Source organism: Oryctolagus cuniculus, chromosome 5, assembly GCF_051225735.1.
Source record: "Oryctolagus cuniculus isolate XC-2025 breed Fujian yellow rabbit chromosome 5, ASM5122573v1, whole genome shotgun sequence".
Taxonomy (NCBI): Eukaryota; Metazoa; Chordata; class Mammalia; order Lagomorpha; family Leporidae; genus Oryctolagus; species Oryctolagus cuniculus.
The window spans coordinates 148,216,598-148,233,966 of record NC_142871.1 but is presented as its reverse complement, the minus strand read 5'-3'; the positions used below and the strand labels follow the sequence as shown (position 1 = coordinate 148,233,966).

The 17,369-nt window shown below is 42.1% G+C and overlaps 1 protein-coding gene across 11 annotated transcripts in view; it reads right to left on the bottom strand.

Moving 5' to 3' along the window:
* CDKAL1 (CDKAL1 threonylcarbamoyladenosine tRNA methylthiotransferase) overlaps nt 1–17,369 on the bottom strand; it is a 731,906-nt gene that overhangs the window by 487,132 nt on the left and 227,405 nt on the right. For all 11 annotated transcript variants that reach the window (XM_008262511.5, XM_002714231.6, XM_089333341.1 and 8 more), the window contains one exon: nt 12,530–12,578. In XM_008262511.5, the coding sequence (XP_008260733.1) occupies nt 12,530–12,578 (49 nt within the window). The remainder of the gene's footprint in view (nt 1–12,529; nt 12,579–17,369) is intronic.

Here is a 17,369-nt window from a genome sequence, read left to right as displayed (position 1 = left end):
AGACTTTTCTCTCTGTCTCTCTCTCTCACTGTCCACTCTACCTGTCAAAAAAATAAAAATTAAAAAATTTAAAAAAAAAAGGAAAACAAAATAAGAAGTTGGGTTCAGTGGAAAAAACAGTCTTGTCACAATTCCCAGTTGGAAAACTTAGCAGGTAATTCTAGAATTGACAAGAACACCAGATCTTGAAAAATCAAACTCCAATTTTTAGTTACTAAGATTAGACAACTTCCTGTCTTTCAGAGAGTTTAAACAGCTTCACTGTTAACTAGAACAATGACACCTAGAAAAAGACACTGAAATGAGGCAAGACCCTTCAGAATCAACTCAAGGTCTAAATCAGGGTGTAAGTAAAATGAGCTTCCCGAGGTTAACGCCTTTCTTGGAAGGCAGCTAGGAGGGTACGGGGGTCGGGGAGAGCAACTAAGGTAAGATTCTAGTAAGAAGATTGTGGGGAGCAACTCGGACTAGACTGTTACTGGAATTAAGACTTATTCTATGCATCTGCTCTCCCACAATATGGCGCTGAGAGAAAGAAACCAAACAACTTCTACACAGCTGCCTCCAGTTCGACCAATAACCTGCAGGAGCTGATCCTGCTCCTGATTGGAGGAGAGCAGTGAGCTCGGCATGTGGGTAGCAGAGTTGGGATTGGTGGAAGAGGACTATAAAGGAGGAGAGAGACAACATGCACCAGGAACATCCGGATAACATCTGAGCAGCCCCCGAGAGAGCCGGTCGGCGGTGTGCAGCTCCCCCGCGGAAGTGGGGAAAGTGGCAGGGGGAACCGCCCTTCCACGGAGGTGGAAGGGTCGGCAGCCAACCCGGGAAGGACCAGCAGCAAACCCAGGAAGGGCCGAGCAGACAAAAGAACAGCGCAGGGTCCTGTGTCCTTCCTCCGCGAAGAGGGGGAGCGACAAAGATGAAATCTTTAGAAGTCTGTGGATTATTTAATACCAAAATGTCTGTTGCACACTATCTAAACTATGATAATAAGGTAAGACTTTTGTATAAACAGGAAATGTGGAAGAGACCAGAGGAAAATGAACACATCTATCGTAAGGAAGGTTCTTGAGCAATTTTTCTTCCATTTGCACATTGCTGTTACTATAATTAAAAACAACTATTTTATCTTTAAGCAAAAGATGCATTTAGCAAATAATCCATGTAAGCAAAATGTCCTCCAAACTCTAAGGGAGATACCTTCTGGGGACACATTACAACAGGCAGCTCATTCTGTGGGTTAATTATATCTTTTGCAAGAAGACATGCCTTTTATGACAGTAGGAGATGACGGTGATACCAATTTATTTTTCAGTCTAAATCAAATGTACAACAAAACAGCCAAAAGTCAAAGCAGGGGCAGGTATTGTTGTGGAGTGGGTTAAGCTGCTATTTTTTATGCCTGCATCCCAGTTTTTGGGGTGCCTGGGATTGAGTTCTGGCTCCACTTCCATTCCAGCTTCCTGCTAATGTACCTAAGAGGCAGCAGATGCTGGTCCAAGTACCTGGGTAGCTACCACCCATGTAGGAGAACCAGATCAACTTCCCGGCTTCAGTCTGACCCAGTGCCAGCTATTGTAGATCTCCTCCTCGCCCCCCTCCACCTCCTCCTTCCCCTCTGTTAGTCTTTCAAATAAATACACTGTAAAAAGTCAAAGCAGCCACACATCAATACCTCGAAACTAGTTCTGATCCTTAAGAGAACTCCTCAGATCATTCTCTAGCTACAAAAGACTCGCCTGCATTTTTTTTTTTTTAAATTCAGAGATAGCTCCCATCTACTGGTTCATTCCACAAATGCCCATGATGGCCAGGGCTGGGCTTAAGTCTGAGCTGGAAATTCAATTCAGGTTTTTCACATAGGTAGCAAGAACCCAACTACCTGAGCTATCATCTGTTGTTGCCCAGGGTCTGCCTTGGCAGGAAGCTGAAGTCAAGAACCAGAAGAGATAATCAAAACGGTATACTCTGTGGTATAGCAGGTAAAGCTGCCACCTGTTCTACTTCCAATCACAGCTCTCTGCTGTGGCCTGGGAAAGCAGTAGAAGATGGCCCAAGTCCTGGGGCCCCTGCACCTGTGTGGGAGACCTGGAAGAAGTTCTTGGCCCTTGCTTCAGATTGGCACAGCTCCGGCCATTGTGGCTAATTGGGGAGTGAACCAGGGGATGGAAGACCTCCCTCCCTCCCTCCCTCCCTCTCTCTCTCTCTCTCTCCCCCCCCTCCCTCTCAGTGTAACTCTGATTTTCAAATAAATAAATCTTTATGCCAATAAATAAATAAAACTGTATACTCTGAAGCGGGAAGTAGGTATCTTAACTGCTAGACCAAACCCTACTCCTACAAGACATACTTAACTTTTAAAACTAAATCTCAGATTCCCATTTCTACCAGAAATTACAATTTCAACTTTCCTGCTATTATTCAACTGAAGCCACTATAAAGGATGACAGCAGAGATGGGAAGCAGAGAGTTGGCCTGTCCATGTCTCTTTAAGAGTGCCTGTCCATCCTTGGAGCCCTTCATTTCACCCGCAGTTCGGGGTGGTGTCTGGTGCAGCAGTGTAAACTGCAGCGCTGGACACTCATATCCCAGATCCGAGAACTTGGGCTTGCGTCTCGGCTCCACCCTCCCTCTCAGCTCCCTGCAAACGCACCCTAGAAAACAGCAGGTGAAGGCTCAGTCTCCAAATGGACACCTGACCTGGACTGAGTTCTAGGTTCCTGCTTTCAGCCTGGCCCAGCCCAAGCTGTTGCAAGCATTTGAAGAGTAAACCAGTGGATGAGATTAACCTATCTGTCCATCTCTCATTCATAAATAATTTTTTAAAAGAGCTAAATATACTTGCACTGCCATCAGTATAAGCGCATTACATATAGGAGGTTAGGATCAGGGGTTTGCTTGCCTTTAAACTCATATCCTCTCAGTCCCTGATAAAGGGTTTCATTGCCCTGTAGAAATGTCAGCAGTGCCTTAAGCTTAGAAAGGTAAGAAAAACAAAGAGAATTCATACTTTATATTAATCTATTGCAACGTAACACATTAGTGCATGTGTGTAAGTGAAACAGAAGACCCACAACACTATAGATGACCTTAAAAGGGAAGTACGTATGAAGTATTTTATCACTTATTAAATAACATCAAGACTTTCAAAATAGACCCCACCTCCCTTCCCAACGCTATTCTCTCTGGAGCCAAGACCTGCATTTCTGCCCTAAAGGAAAACAGACCTGCAAACCAGCAACTGGTGTGAAGCATCAGAAACAGCCCACTCAGTGTTCCCAGGGATGGTGGATGGTGGAAGACGGACCCGGTGAGGGAGTGGCCAACACCCAAGGCAGATCAGGAGAGGCGCCCAGGAGAGGGAAGTGTGCTCTGGGAGTCTGCGCAGGCAGAATGGGTTCACATCCATGATAACACATTTCACAGCATTTGCTACAATTCTTGCTTGTTGCTGATTTTCCACGTCTTAAAACCAACCTAGTTAAAAGCCTATCACTAAAACCAGATTTCACTGAAAAAAATTTATTCATGAAGGAGCCCCAGGGTGAAAAAACTCACCTCCAAAAATGAAAATGCTCCTAAAATATAATTTATGAAATAGAAATTATGTGGGTTTGAAATTCCTAGTTCTAGCCAAAAAACTAATACAAACTAAATTCTAAGAAATGGCAATTAATGGTGGTTATGAACTGTTAAATCTACATAAAAATACTTTGTGTTAGAGCTGCAATACTTGCCTAGATTAGAAACTTAAGACTTAGAACATGATCCACATCCTTAAAAAACAAAAACAAAAACAAAAAAAAAAAAAAAAGGGAAGATAGTCCTGACCTAATCACTGAAAAGTTAAAACTATATAAAGTGTGTTTCATACTAAAACCTTCAAAAATTATCCAAATGTACACACACCCCCACACTCAACCCCCCCCCCACACACACATGGGAACTGTCTCTGCAGCATCTCCTCACGAGGTTTGTATTGATTAGGTGAGCTTTTTATTGGTTGTTTGTGGTTACAGAATACTTTTATTTCCTCATTTCCTAATTTAAGCACTTTTACAGTAAATTATGACCAAAATATTCAATCTACATTTTTTAACAAATCAAACAAATCTATGCTCACTCCTACTAACAAAAATGATATTTTACCATAATCAAGACTTTTTTTATGTTGGCAAAAAATAAAACGGCAAGTAAAACTAAGAAAATGGAAAAGGAAAAAGAAACGAAAGAGGAAATAAGACATGGAAAGGACCTATTTGACGACAGAATCTGAAGGGAATTAGAAAGAGGTAGGAAATGATCTTAAACAACAGCTACGGGCTAAAGAAATGATAACCAATGGGTATTTCTTGCTCACTTCCCCAAGTTCAATGTAAGCAGCTCACGCAACAGAAAGAACATGGGATCTGGAACCAGAGGGCAAGGTCTCTGGACATGTAAGCCCTTCTTAAGCACACAATCAGTAATGCCAGGGTTCCTATGGAGCATAAATGAATTCCCATGTATGAAGAGGTGGAAGCTACAAGGAGCGAGACTGAAGTTCACAACCCTGGCTGCTACTAATGCAACTGTACTTCTATCAAGACCTGCAGTGCTAACAATGCTTCTCCAAAGCAAGGCAAGGAGGTTTTCAAAACTGTCAAACACTAGAAGTGAAAGTCATATTCCATTTATTTTAAAAGCTCTGGAGAGACAGGAAATAGGTCACACACGGTTGCATTGATAATGATAATCAAGTCAGTGAATGATTTGTTAAATACGTAAATTAAAGCAGATTCAAGGTCATCCCTATGAAGTCACTCACTTGCACTATGAAATGCTTTCCTGAATATGACAGAAGGGGAAGAAAGCATAGGTAACACAGTGGGAACGTCATATGAGTCTGGATAAATCTTAGCACTTGTGCCTAGGGAACATCTGAATTCTCGATAAGTCTTAGCACTTGTGCCCAGGGAACGTCTGAAGTGATATGATCCTCATCCAGCTCTGGCAGTGGTTCACAATGACCATGGATCTAGGAGAGGGACCACAAGAATCTTTGCCCAGTTCCACCAGCAGCTCAAGATGGCCAGGGGTTTGGTGAGGGGTCACAGGGCAGAAACTGCAACCTACAGCATCCCCAGGCCTCTGATGAACTGGCCTATCATCTCTTCCGCTAGGGACCCCTTCAGCCACCACTCCTCTCTCTCTCTACAAACACAGTGGAGGATCCCTGCTCCAGGGGATGGTTCTACCTGATACAAAACTCTCTCAAACTACCTTTGTCTTATGGACTTCAGTTATCAAAACTAAAACTACCTTTCTCAGGGTTCTAGAAAGAAGCTTGCCTCTAGGTAGAAAGGAAGGTTACTTCCAAGATGCACAAAACTTGAGCAAGGCTCATCATTGCCCAGAACCGCATCACAACTCAAGAGCGTCGAGCCCCTCTTCTCTAGAAGGTATGGGGGCGTCTGCGTTTAATGTCTTCTACTTCACTTTGTAAACCTGGCACAGAGAGACTGAGCCACAAAAAGGAGGCCAGTCACATTTGAATAAACTTTGCCAGAGATCACCATCTAAAACATCAACAGCTCATTTGAACGGCAGCCTTTGAAATTCAATTTTAGATCACAAACGCATATACTCCAAGAATTTGAGGATGGAAGGCATCATCCAAGTTAAGACAATGCACAATCAGGAAACTGAGAACCAAGGAGACTGTGTGGGTTGTTAAAGATAAGCAGTCCCAAAAAGACAAACATTATGGTATGTTTTCCCTCATTTGTGGTAACTAATATACAGAATACAAAAAAGTGATGTATGTGAACAACATTGACATTTTGAGATTTGGTTGTTGTCCATAGCTCTTATCTATACTCCCGACAAACAGTGGTTTTTCTACTTATTACCTGTTGAATTCTTTATTGAGTGGAGGGTTAAGCTTTTAAATTATAGGGCCGGCGCCGCGGCTCAATAGGCTAATCCTCCGCCTTGCGGCGCCGGCACACCAGGTTCTAGTCCAGGTCGGGGCGCCGGATTCTGTCCCGGTTGCCCCTCTTCCAGGCCAGCTCTCTGCTGTGGCCAGGGAGTGCAGTGGAGGATGGCCCAAGTGCTTGGGCCCTGCACCCCATGGGAGACCAGGAGAAGCACCTGGCGCCTGGCTTCAGATCAGCGCGGTGCGCCGGCCACAGTGCGTTGGCTGCGGCGGCCATTGGAGGGTGAACCAATGGCAAAGGAAGACCTTTCTCTCTGTCTCTCTCTCTCACTGCCCACTCTGCCTGTCAAAAAAAAAAAAAGCTTTTAAATTATAAAGAAAATCCAAAGTGGGTCATCGTAAAAATTAAAAGAAAAATAAGAGGAGGAGGAAGGAGGGTGGGAGTTAGGGAGGATATGGCAGAAAGTATCATTTGACTTTTAAAACTGTATACGTGAAATAAAAAAGTTATTTCAAAAATTAAAGGAATAAAAGCAAAGGAAAAAAGGAGGAGGGTTTCCGGGAGGGAGGAAGGGATGCAAATAAGGTTATCTTTTCAGAATTGTATCTATGGAATACATGAAATCTGTTTTCTTTATATTAATAAAAAATATTTTTAAAAAGATGACACTGTCAATAGCAGAACCCAGTACTGAACACAGCACATCAGCAGCTGACTTTTCAGTGTAACTTAAAGCAACTGTGCACTTGCATTTGCAGAATGACGATAAATGTGCTGGAAACCATCTTTTATAAGGACATTTCATTTACTATTTCTTTATTACTCTATAAAAGTGCACTGTGTTATTGAGTGGTAGAGCTGACATAAGTAGAAATGCTTTTGCTTAAAATCCATAAACTTCCACCTAAAATCTACCCACAGTTGATACCCTAACCAGACTCCACAAATGAGCTTTTTCCCCTCAAATTAACAAGTAAATGAAACCAGTATTTAGTCTCCCTGTCTCAGAAGTAACTGTTACATTTCTGCTATGCAGTGTTACAGAATTAAAGAAAAAATGCAGAAACACACACACACACACACACACAAATCATGCAATGTAGAATGTTAAAAAGAACTGAATATTTTTACCATATCCCTACTAATATCAACATTAGGGTTCACTATGTCACTAAAGGAAAGACATACTAAAACCAATGAAGTAAAATTCTTAAATTATTCAAGAGAAAATGAAATTTAAATTTCTGATCTACCCACAACTGAGCTGTCAAACTGCTCAATGTCACCAATATTTCCACTTAGTTATGTTATAACTTATTTCCCTGACAATATAGGGTTTTTTAAGATGATCCTAATTTTTATGTGCATTTATTTTCCTATCAAAGATTTAGATCTTAGCTCTCTAACATGATCTAGCTTCCACTTTGTGTTTCTGTCTTTAGAGAACTCAGATATAAAGCACTGAAGAAATATCAATTTACTACTGTGTTAAGAACAGTCAAGCCAAAATAGAAAATATCACAATTAATGTATAATTCCACACTCTATTTGCAAAAGATAATGAAGCTGCTATCATTTTTTCCTCTGCTTATAGTCTCATCACCTCCAAACTCCAATAAGCTAAATCCAACTGGATGCCACGTGGCAATGGTCTTACTGCTATAATCCACACAGGTTGGTCACCAGGGGTGCAGGTCAAGGCAGAGAGTAGATCTAAAGGCACAAAATGCACTTTTGTAGAGGACCCAAAGATGCGTGTAAAGCAACCTGAAAATAATATACAAGAGGCTGACTGCAACAAAGGGTATCTGTATGGAGGTGATGGAAGGAAAAGCAAAAATGGTGGAATTCAGTAGAAGACAATTAAGATCATACTAAGAAGCTTCCAATTAATTTGATGGGTGACTGGTACGGTGAAGGAGCACGTGCAGGTGAGTAGGTAATCCCAGGTTCATGGCAGCTGCACACAGACTCGGACTGAAAGCAGAGTCCTGATGGCCGGGAGCAGCTGGATTTTTCCAGCAGGCCAGGTGTCGAGCAGGTGGTAAGTGGGAAACACTAACATGAACTGAGTCCCTCTTATGTTCTGGGTAACTCAAAAGTATTATCCATTTAATCTTCCCTACTTTAATCTCAGAAAACTGGGCCTCAGAAAAACAGCATGCTGAAAGATAATCAAGAATTGATTAGCTTCTACAAACACAACATTACCTCACTGACAGTGACTGTCCAAAAGAAGTATGGGCAGTAAAAACAGAGAGCAGTGAACAAAACTGCACTGATGGTCGCAGCTCTCCACTAACAAAGAGGTCCCAAACAAGCCTTTTAACTCCTTCAAATCTTTGACTTCCTAATATGCAAACTAAGCACAGGTATCACCATTATCCCCCATGTCTCTAAATCCCGCTGGTCACATTACGAACACTAATTCATCAATGTTCCCATGCCTGTATCGAGCCCATCCGTGATGATCTCCATCAACCGTATCTTCATCTCAGCTCTCGCTGTCCATTCAAGTCCAAACCCAACAGTGAGAAGGCATCCCTAATCAACCAAGCTGAGGGAAGGCAGTGCTGTGCGACAGGACTTCTGTCATTTCTTGTAGAAACTGTACCTATACAAGTCATTCGACAAACTCTTTTATTTATTTTTTTATTTTTTGACAGGCAGAGTGGACAGTGAGAGAGAGAGACAGAGAGAAAGGTCTTCCTTTGCCGTTGGTTCACCCTCCAATGGCCACCGCCCCCGGCGCGCTGCGGCCAGCACACCACGCTGATCCAATGGCAGGAGCCAGGTACTTCTGCTGGTCTCCCATGGAGTGCAGGGCCCAAGCACCTGGGCCATCCTCCACTGCACTCCCTGGCCACAGCAGAGAGCTGGCCTGGAAGAGGGGCAACTGGGACAGAATCCGGTGCCCCGACCTGGACTAGAACCCGGTGTGCCGGCGCCGCAAGGCAGAGGATTAGCCTAGTGAGCCGCCGCGCTGGCCTTCGACAAACTCTTAAGCACACTGCTAATTGCTAATTACCATTAATTTTATTGAAAGATTTTATTTTTTAGAGCTGATAGGCAACAAAATTGAACAGAAGTACAGAATTTCCATGTATTACTGCCTCTCCTACTATTAATATCCTTTCTGCAAATGTCATACCTGTTATACTCAATGAGTCTACTACTACTCAATGAGTCTACACCCACAGCTCACAGCTTACAGGAGAGCACACTCTTGGTGTTGTCCATTGTACGGCTTCATCAAATGTATACTGCCAGTACGTTATCACACAGAACCATAATGGCCAGATTTCATCTCTATAGCAAGTATCTGAGGGACTCTATTTATAAAAGATGGGGGTTAGGGGCCGGCGCCGTGGTGTACTAAGTTAATCCCCCGCCTGTGGCGCCGGTATCCCATATGGGCGCTGGTTCTAGTTCCAGCTAATCCTCTTCCAGTCCAGCTCTCTGCTGTGGCCGGGGAAGGCAGTGGAGGATGGCCCAAGTTCTTGGGCCCCTGCACCCGCATGGAAGACCAGGAGGAAGCACCTGGCTCCTGGCTTCAGATCGGCATAGCTCCGGCCATTTGGGGAGTGAACCAAAGGAAGGAAGACCTTTCTCTCTGTCTCTCTCTCTCACTGTCTGTAACTCTACCTGTCAAATAAATAAGTAAATAAAAATTAAATAAAAAAAATGGGGGTTATTGTTGCTCATGATTTTGGAGGTTCCCAGTCCGGATCTGGAGGCTCTGTGGGTCTCTGCCCACATGCTCTTCCCTGAGGCTGGCTTTGTATGCCGACACCTGCAGTTTTCCAAGGCTTGCATGGGCACACTGCTTGCAGCTTTCTCTGATGGCAAGTTCATGCTGCCAGTACCTCTACTTTCCTGGGTCTCCTCTGCACTGCCATAGTATTTCTGGGCTTGGTATATTCATCGCTTCCTATCCTTTAACCACTTACAACCACGGATCCTTTTAGGATCTCCAGAGTCCACCTGCTACGGCTCATGTGATGCTTGTTCTGCGAATGTTCTGCCATCCCCGCCAGCTTCTGATGCCCCACCAACAGGGTCCACTGACCTTGGACTAGGAACCTGAAAACTACAAGGAGAAATAAACTTCCTTTTTCCTAAGCAGCTTCCCTTGGATATTTGTTACAGTAATGAAACACAGACTAATGCCTCACCCTTTGCAGAATGGCACACAGAATGTAGATTTTCACATTAGCCTCTTTTTGTAATATGCATTTAGAAGCCCTCTATGTTTTTTTCAGAGGGTTGATGGATCCTTTCTATTCAGTGCTGAATAAATTCAATTTTCTACTTTGTCCCAGTTTACTGATTCATCCACTTACAGAAGGACACTTTTGTTGCGCTGAAGTTCTGCCAGTTATGAATGAAGCTACTACAGACATCACGTACCAGTGCTTATGAGTTTTCATCTCACTGATCCATGGTGAGGAGCACAACGGTTGGATTACACACTAAGACTATGCCTGGTTTGGTACCAAACTGCCAAGAGCTGTCTTCCAAAGTAGCAGCAACAAGTTGCGCTATCACCAGCATGAATGAGAGTTCTTGTTTTTCCAGGAAATTCTTGCCAGAATGTGGTGTTGTCAGTGTGCCAGGTTCCAGCTATTGTACTGGGTGTGTAGTGGCACATCTCTGCTGATTAACTTATAATTCACTGGTGACATCTGATGGTGAGCCACTCTGTACATGCCCATGAGTCATCTGTGTATCTTCTTAGGTTAAGTGTCTGGTAGGTTTCTTAGCCCATTCTTTTTTAACCAGACTGCTGATTTTCTTACTGTTGAGTTTTAAGACTTCTTTGTGCATTTTGTAAAATATTCCTTTATCATATTATCTTCTGCACGTATTTTCTCCCACACTGTGGCTTGCTTTTCTAATTCTCTTGATAGTGTCTTTTGTAGGTGAAAAGCTTTCAATTTTAATGACATACAACTTATCAATTAGTTCTTTCATGGATTTTACCTTTTATGTTGCATCTAAAATGTCACTGTCATACTGAAGGGCACCTAGATTTTCTCCTATGCTATCTTCACCACCACTATTTTTTTTTTTAATTACTGTGTGGCCAGTACTTGTCTAATGCCCAAGACACAAGATGAATAAAGCAACAATACCCTCAAATATCTCAAAATACTGCTGAAGTAACACAATCAGAAAATCTTTAAGACAGCGGCTCTCAACTGAGATAAAGCAAAGAAACACCTGGACAGTGTGAATCACGAAACAAAGTACGAGGCCAGATTCCTTAGATTCAAATCCAAGTTCTTTCCCACACTAGCTGACTGTCCTGTGTCTCATCTGCAAGATAACCTTCACTTCACAGCACTAACATGAAGATTAAATTGCTCAAGCCATGTGAAGCGTTAGCACAGTACTAAATGCTCACACTTGTAGATTCTCCACAATGAGGCTGTAGTTTGCAAACATTTATTATCAAAAAATTTTTATACTGACTTTTTATTTTGGACTTTCACAAAAAAGATTAAAGTAAAGTCTCATCATTCCATATTCAGCGATCATGAGATCTAATACATCAAAGATTTTCAAAATTAATAAATCAAAGTCAGCTGGAGACAGTAGATACAAGTCAATAGGAAAAGTACAAAGGCTGACACTATGGCACAGAAGGGTAAGCCTCTGTCTGCAGTGCCGGCACTACAAATGGGTGCTGGTTCATGTCCTGGCTCCCTGCTTATGTGCCTGGGATAGCAGTGGAGGATGGCCCAAATGCATGAGCCCCTGCACTCACATGGGAGACCCAGATGAAGCTCCTGGCTCCTGGCTTTGGCCTGGCCCAACCCCAGGCCATTGCTGCCATTTTAGAGAGTAAACCAGCATATAGAAGATATTTCTCTCTCTCTCATTATGTCTTATAGATAAGTAAAATAAATGTTAAAAAAAAAAAAAACAGGAAAAGTACAGAGTTAACAATTATAAAGTTTTCATTTATAACAAAATAGTTAAATTTTAAGTGAGAGCATCAATTCATTTACTATTTCAGTGCTAGAATAATGATTTTTCCTTTGGTGTAAAAAAACACATGGAAAAAAGTCTACAAATACATAAAATTAAACCACAGAATTGAGAATTATTTACTTCTCAGTGTCTTCCATGAGAATTTGTTACAGTGAGCACTGTTTAACAAAATTAAGTGCAATCCCATTTACTGGCATAACTACAAAAACTACAATCTGAAGAATCAAAATACTATTTTTAAAAGTAACTTTCAAAAGAAGAAAACCGCAGCTAATTATGTGTTAAGTATGCAAGTGACAATATTTCCTTACTTTAAAATTGATTAAATTCTTTCTTCTGATCTGAGATTCAAACTGAAACCATTTGATATAAAACTTTTAAAGAGTAAATGAATCACATGATTCATTGATTCATTCATAAGCCAAACAAATCTATAATTTCTTCCTCCTACACTAGATTGGGCAATGCAAGAGGCCAAGAATGAACTTTTATAACTTTATCTGTAAGGTAAAACTCTTTGTAAAGATGCTTGGTCACTGTTAACTGAGTGGTATTTTTATGATGTAGCTCAGAAAACATATACATCTGCTTATCTCATTTTCAACAGTTACCTTTGATGGTTTCCTCCACAACTTCCACCACGCGATCTATCTGTTGAACCTAGAAAAGAAAACAACTGTGAGATAAGCAGTTACACAGAGGAGAGCTGGTGTGTTTACCTTTCTGTACGAGTCAGTGTGACACGTTCTACGCACATCACTGCAGGTTTGCTCTAACTCATGCACTTGGAGACATTATTTAAAAACTTTATATCAAGGCTCTGTGTTACAATGAACTATGGAATTATCAACCTCCTGTCTTCCAATGATAAATGAAGAAAACACATTGCATTTAAGTAAAGTGCCTGGAGCTGGGTTAGCATGGCCTATCAATGCAACATATAAAGTATAAACTTAACGTTAATTAATACATGTTTTTTCACACAGATCTTAAAGAAACATGAGAACCACAAAGGGGCATGCTGATATTAATGAGATCCATCCCAAATTCTATGCCTTATTATTCCAACATTCAAAACCCTATCAGTGAATTTCTACCATGTGCTGAGTACTAGATTTAGGCCCAGAGAATGCAAAGGCAAATGACATAGTGACCAAGCAAGATTTCCAAGGGTACCCTGGGAACACAGAGCAGAGATCATAAAAGCAGACCAGATGATATAGGATTGCTTTCTAGGAAACCCGGAGAGACACAGAGTGATGACAGAAGTCGCTCGGTGAGAGTCAGTAGGCACAGCTACCGTAGAAAAGGAAAAATGAATAAAGCCAATATTATGATCAAAGAAGCTAAGGGAATAAAATCAAGTAACAATAGGTCAAAGTTGATTCTCTTAGTATCCTCAAATATCATTATTCTACTAAGAAGAAATACACATTCATTGGGAAAAAAATAAAGTACAAACAGAGAAAGAAATGAAGTTACCCAGAACACCTACCACACTTCATTTCTAGTCCATAAAAAAACTCACTCATTTTGAAAAGCAGATACCAAGACGTTTTCTGTGTTAAATATTAAATACATAGGTCTACCTTCTCCTTCTAGATAAATAATTTTTCAGAAATACAGTGGCAAGTATCTTAAAAATATTCCTATGGCCTCAAGGTCTTACAGGAGAAAAGCAAAGACAAGAACACAATGGAATTCCACTCTGCCTCTGACCATTCTGCCCAGCTTGATGGTAGTAGCAGCAGCAATTATTAAGAAACTGCCGAAGGCGAATTAAGAGAGAAGAGAGTAGCTAGCCTTGTAGAAATGGTAGAGATAATAAGTTACATACAAACTACAACAGCATGCTTGATTTAACAATAAAGAGGTCAATAAACATAGGTGAAGTAGCAAATTGTATAGGAATGAATCATAAATAAGAAAATCTAGACACCTAAAATAGACCACTCTTACAAAAAGCTGGGTAAAAGAGAAAAGGGACACCTGGTGGGTACACAAGTATTTTGATTTAGGCTAGTGGATTTAACATTTAAAAATATTTTATTAATATAAAAAGAACATTTCATGTATTTCATAGCTAAGAAGATAATCATACTTCCCCTCCCTTTCATCTCTCACTCCCTCCCTCAACCCTCCTCCTTTCTTCCTTTTCTATAATTTTTCCAAAAACATGTTTTTAATAGTTTGCGTGCTGAGAGGAGAAAGACAGTAGAGAAATAAGAGTTGATGATCCAAAGAATAAATGATACAGCAAGGTTCTTGAAAGGGTGGGCAGAGCAACATCCAAAACACAGGTAGAAAAAGAAGCCCAGAATGGAAGGACAAAGTGTTCAGGACAAGAAATGTTAGGAGAGCATTGGCCCAGATGCTATTAGTCTTGCAAACATCAAGGAGAGGGGCTGGTGCTGTGGCAGAGAAAGTAAAACCACTGCCTGCAGTGCCAGCATCCCATATGGGCGCTGATTCGAGACCTGGCTGCTCTACTTCCAATTCAGCTCTCTGCTATGGCCTGGGAAAGCAGTAGAAGATGGCCCAAGTCCTTGGGCCCCTGCACCCATGTAGGAGACCCAAGAGAGACTCCTGGCTCCTGACTTCGGATCAGTGCAGCTCCAGCCACTGCAGCCATCTGGGGAGTGAACCAGGGGATGGAAGACTTCTCTCTCTCTCTCTGTCCCTCTCTCCCTCCCTCTTTCTCTCTGTCACTCTGCCTTACAAATAAATAAATAAATCTTTAAAAAATAAAAAAGTCTAAAAGAATGCTAAGCAAATTCCTAGTGCTGGCTTCAATTTATTTCATTGAAGTAAGAAGTCCATCTGCTAAGAGGGAGGGAGCATATTGTGAAATAAGAACAGAGTCAATGTTTAAAACTACCTGTTTCAGAAAATGAGACAGCATGATGGCTAGGAACATGTAAAACTGTCAGACGGCATTGAGACACCATTTGATTTCATCCATGTGTAGGTGTAATTTCTCTCAAGGACCAGCAGTTCTGGTGCGGAAGCCAAACAGACTGATCCAAGGTTGGTTAATTTCCGCCTTCATGCATTCATCATTCATTGAGTGTCCAATGCTACCAGGATGATTCACATAGTACTGAGAGATTCACGGCACAAACCAGAAAGGATAGGAACAAAAGCCAGTGGGCTTCTCATTGTGGAAACAATGAAACTCGAAAAACAGGGAAATAAGTAGCTTCAGAAAGCAGAAATAAAGGGTCTAGGAGTGGGAGGAGGAAGGAAAGAAAGGAGGGAGGGAGGGAAGAATTGAGGGGTGGGAAAAAGAGGTCAAGAGTTTATAATCAGAGTACAGATACAGGCATTTAGTCCATTTGGAAAACAGCAAGGTCTTAGAACATGTTGCTGAAATGGGATGAAAGTAATGACCACTGGAGTTAAGAAAAACCAGGATATTATTTGAGGATAGAATACAAAGGATGAAGGCAGTAAAATGTGAGGCAATTCAACGATGGAGCCAGAAAGCCAATTGCTTTCCTATGTAGCCAGAAATATAATAGCTTAAAGGGAGCACGGCACCCGATCTTGTAGCACATGAACCGATTAAGAGGCTGTATTCCAGGCCGGCCCCGTGACTCACTAGGCTAATCCTCCGCCTGTGGAGCCGGCACACCAGGTTCTAGTCCAGGTCGAGGCGCCGGATTCTGTCCTGGTCACTCCTCTTCCAGTCCAGCTCTCTGCTGTGGCCCGGGAGTGCAGTAGAAGATAGCCCAAGTCCTTGGGTCCTGCACCTGCATGGGAGACCAGGAGAAGCACTTGGCTCCTGGCTTCAGATCAGTGCAGTACGCCGGCTGCAGCACGCCAGCCGCGGAGGCCATTGGGGGGTGAACCAACGGAAAAAAGGAAGACCTTTCTCTCTGTCTCTGTCTACTCTGCCTGTCAAAAAAAAAAAAAAAGGCTGTATTCCTAGAGCAGAGTCAGAACACCATGTGGAGAAAGCAGTCCACTCCATTGCTGGTATGAAGTAAGCATCATGCACCAGTAGTACAGGCTGCCTTCACTTTGGATGCCCACATCACTACAATATCAGATAGCCAATTTGAGTTCCAGCATCTCTGCTTCTAAACCAGCTTCCTGCTAATACATCCTGGGAGGCAGGAGATGATGGCCTGAACGTTTGGGCCCCTTACAGCTATGTGGGAGAGCCAGTTGGAGTTCCAGGCCCCTGGCTTCACCCTGGTCCAACCCTGGCTGTTGCAGGCACAGTGAACCAAGAAAAAATTGATTGATTGATTCATTATTCTCTCTCTCTTAAATGAAAATAATTTTTTTTTTTTTTTAGTTTGGGAGTAGGCTACAACTATGAAACTTATGAGACAAAATAGCCACCTGGGATTAGACAATGATTTCTTAAATATAACACCAAAGTATGAGCCATAAAAGTTAAAACAGATAAACTGAACATCAAAGTTCAAAACTACAGTCCTTCAGCAGATGCCATCAAGAAAGTGAAAAGACGGCCGGCGCCGCGGCTCACTAGGCTAATCCTCCGCCTTGCGGCGCCGGCACACAGGGTCCTAGTCCCAGTCGGGGCGCCGGATTCTGTCCCAGTTGCCCCTCTTCCAGGCCAGCTCTCTGCTGTGGCCAGGGAGTACAGTGGAGGATGGCCCAAGTGCTTGGGCCCTGCACCCCATGGGAGACCAGGAGAAGCACCTGGCTCCTGCCATCGGATCAGCGCGGTGCGCCAGCCGCAGCGCGCCAGCTGCGGCGGCCATTGGAGGGTAAACCAACGGCAAAGGAAGACCTTTCTCTCTGTCTCTTACTGTCCACTCTGCCTGTCAAAAAATAAAAATTAAAAAAAAAGAAAGTGAAAAGACGACACAAAAAAGGGGAGAAAATTTTTATAAATCATGTATCTGACAAGGACTGTATTTATAATATATGAAGAATTTCCATGACTCAAGAATTAAAAAGGAAATAAACCAATTAAAGGTAGTCAACTCATCTGAAAGAGATTTCCCCACGAAAGTTTTATGTGGACACTTCAAAAAGTTCATAGAAAATTACAATTCAAACCCTTCCATGCAAAATAATTCTTAAACCCATGCAACGCTTTTTCTTAATACTCAATCTTCATGAAGTTTTTGAAAAGCTCTCATATGTATGGACCTCAATCAATTTTGTACCAAAATAAACATTTAAAAATTCCATTTCAAAAATACTTTATCTAACACAGAAAGAGAAAGAGATCTGCTCTCTGCTACGTTAACCCACAAAGCAGGGGCTGGCGCCAGTCAGCCATTCCCAGTCCCATTCTCCATCAAGGGAAAAACAAAAAAACAAACAAACAACAGCAACAAAAAAAACCTGTTCCTCAACAGTCAAGACAAGGGCTGTTCAAGTCATTGCTTCTCAAAGTGTCAATTTCATTTCTACAGATTGTCTTTTAGGTGCTCTATTAGGGAGAACATATGGTATTTGTCCCTTTGG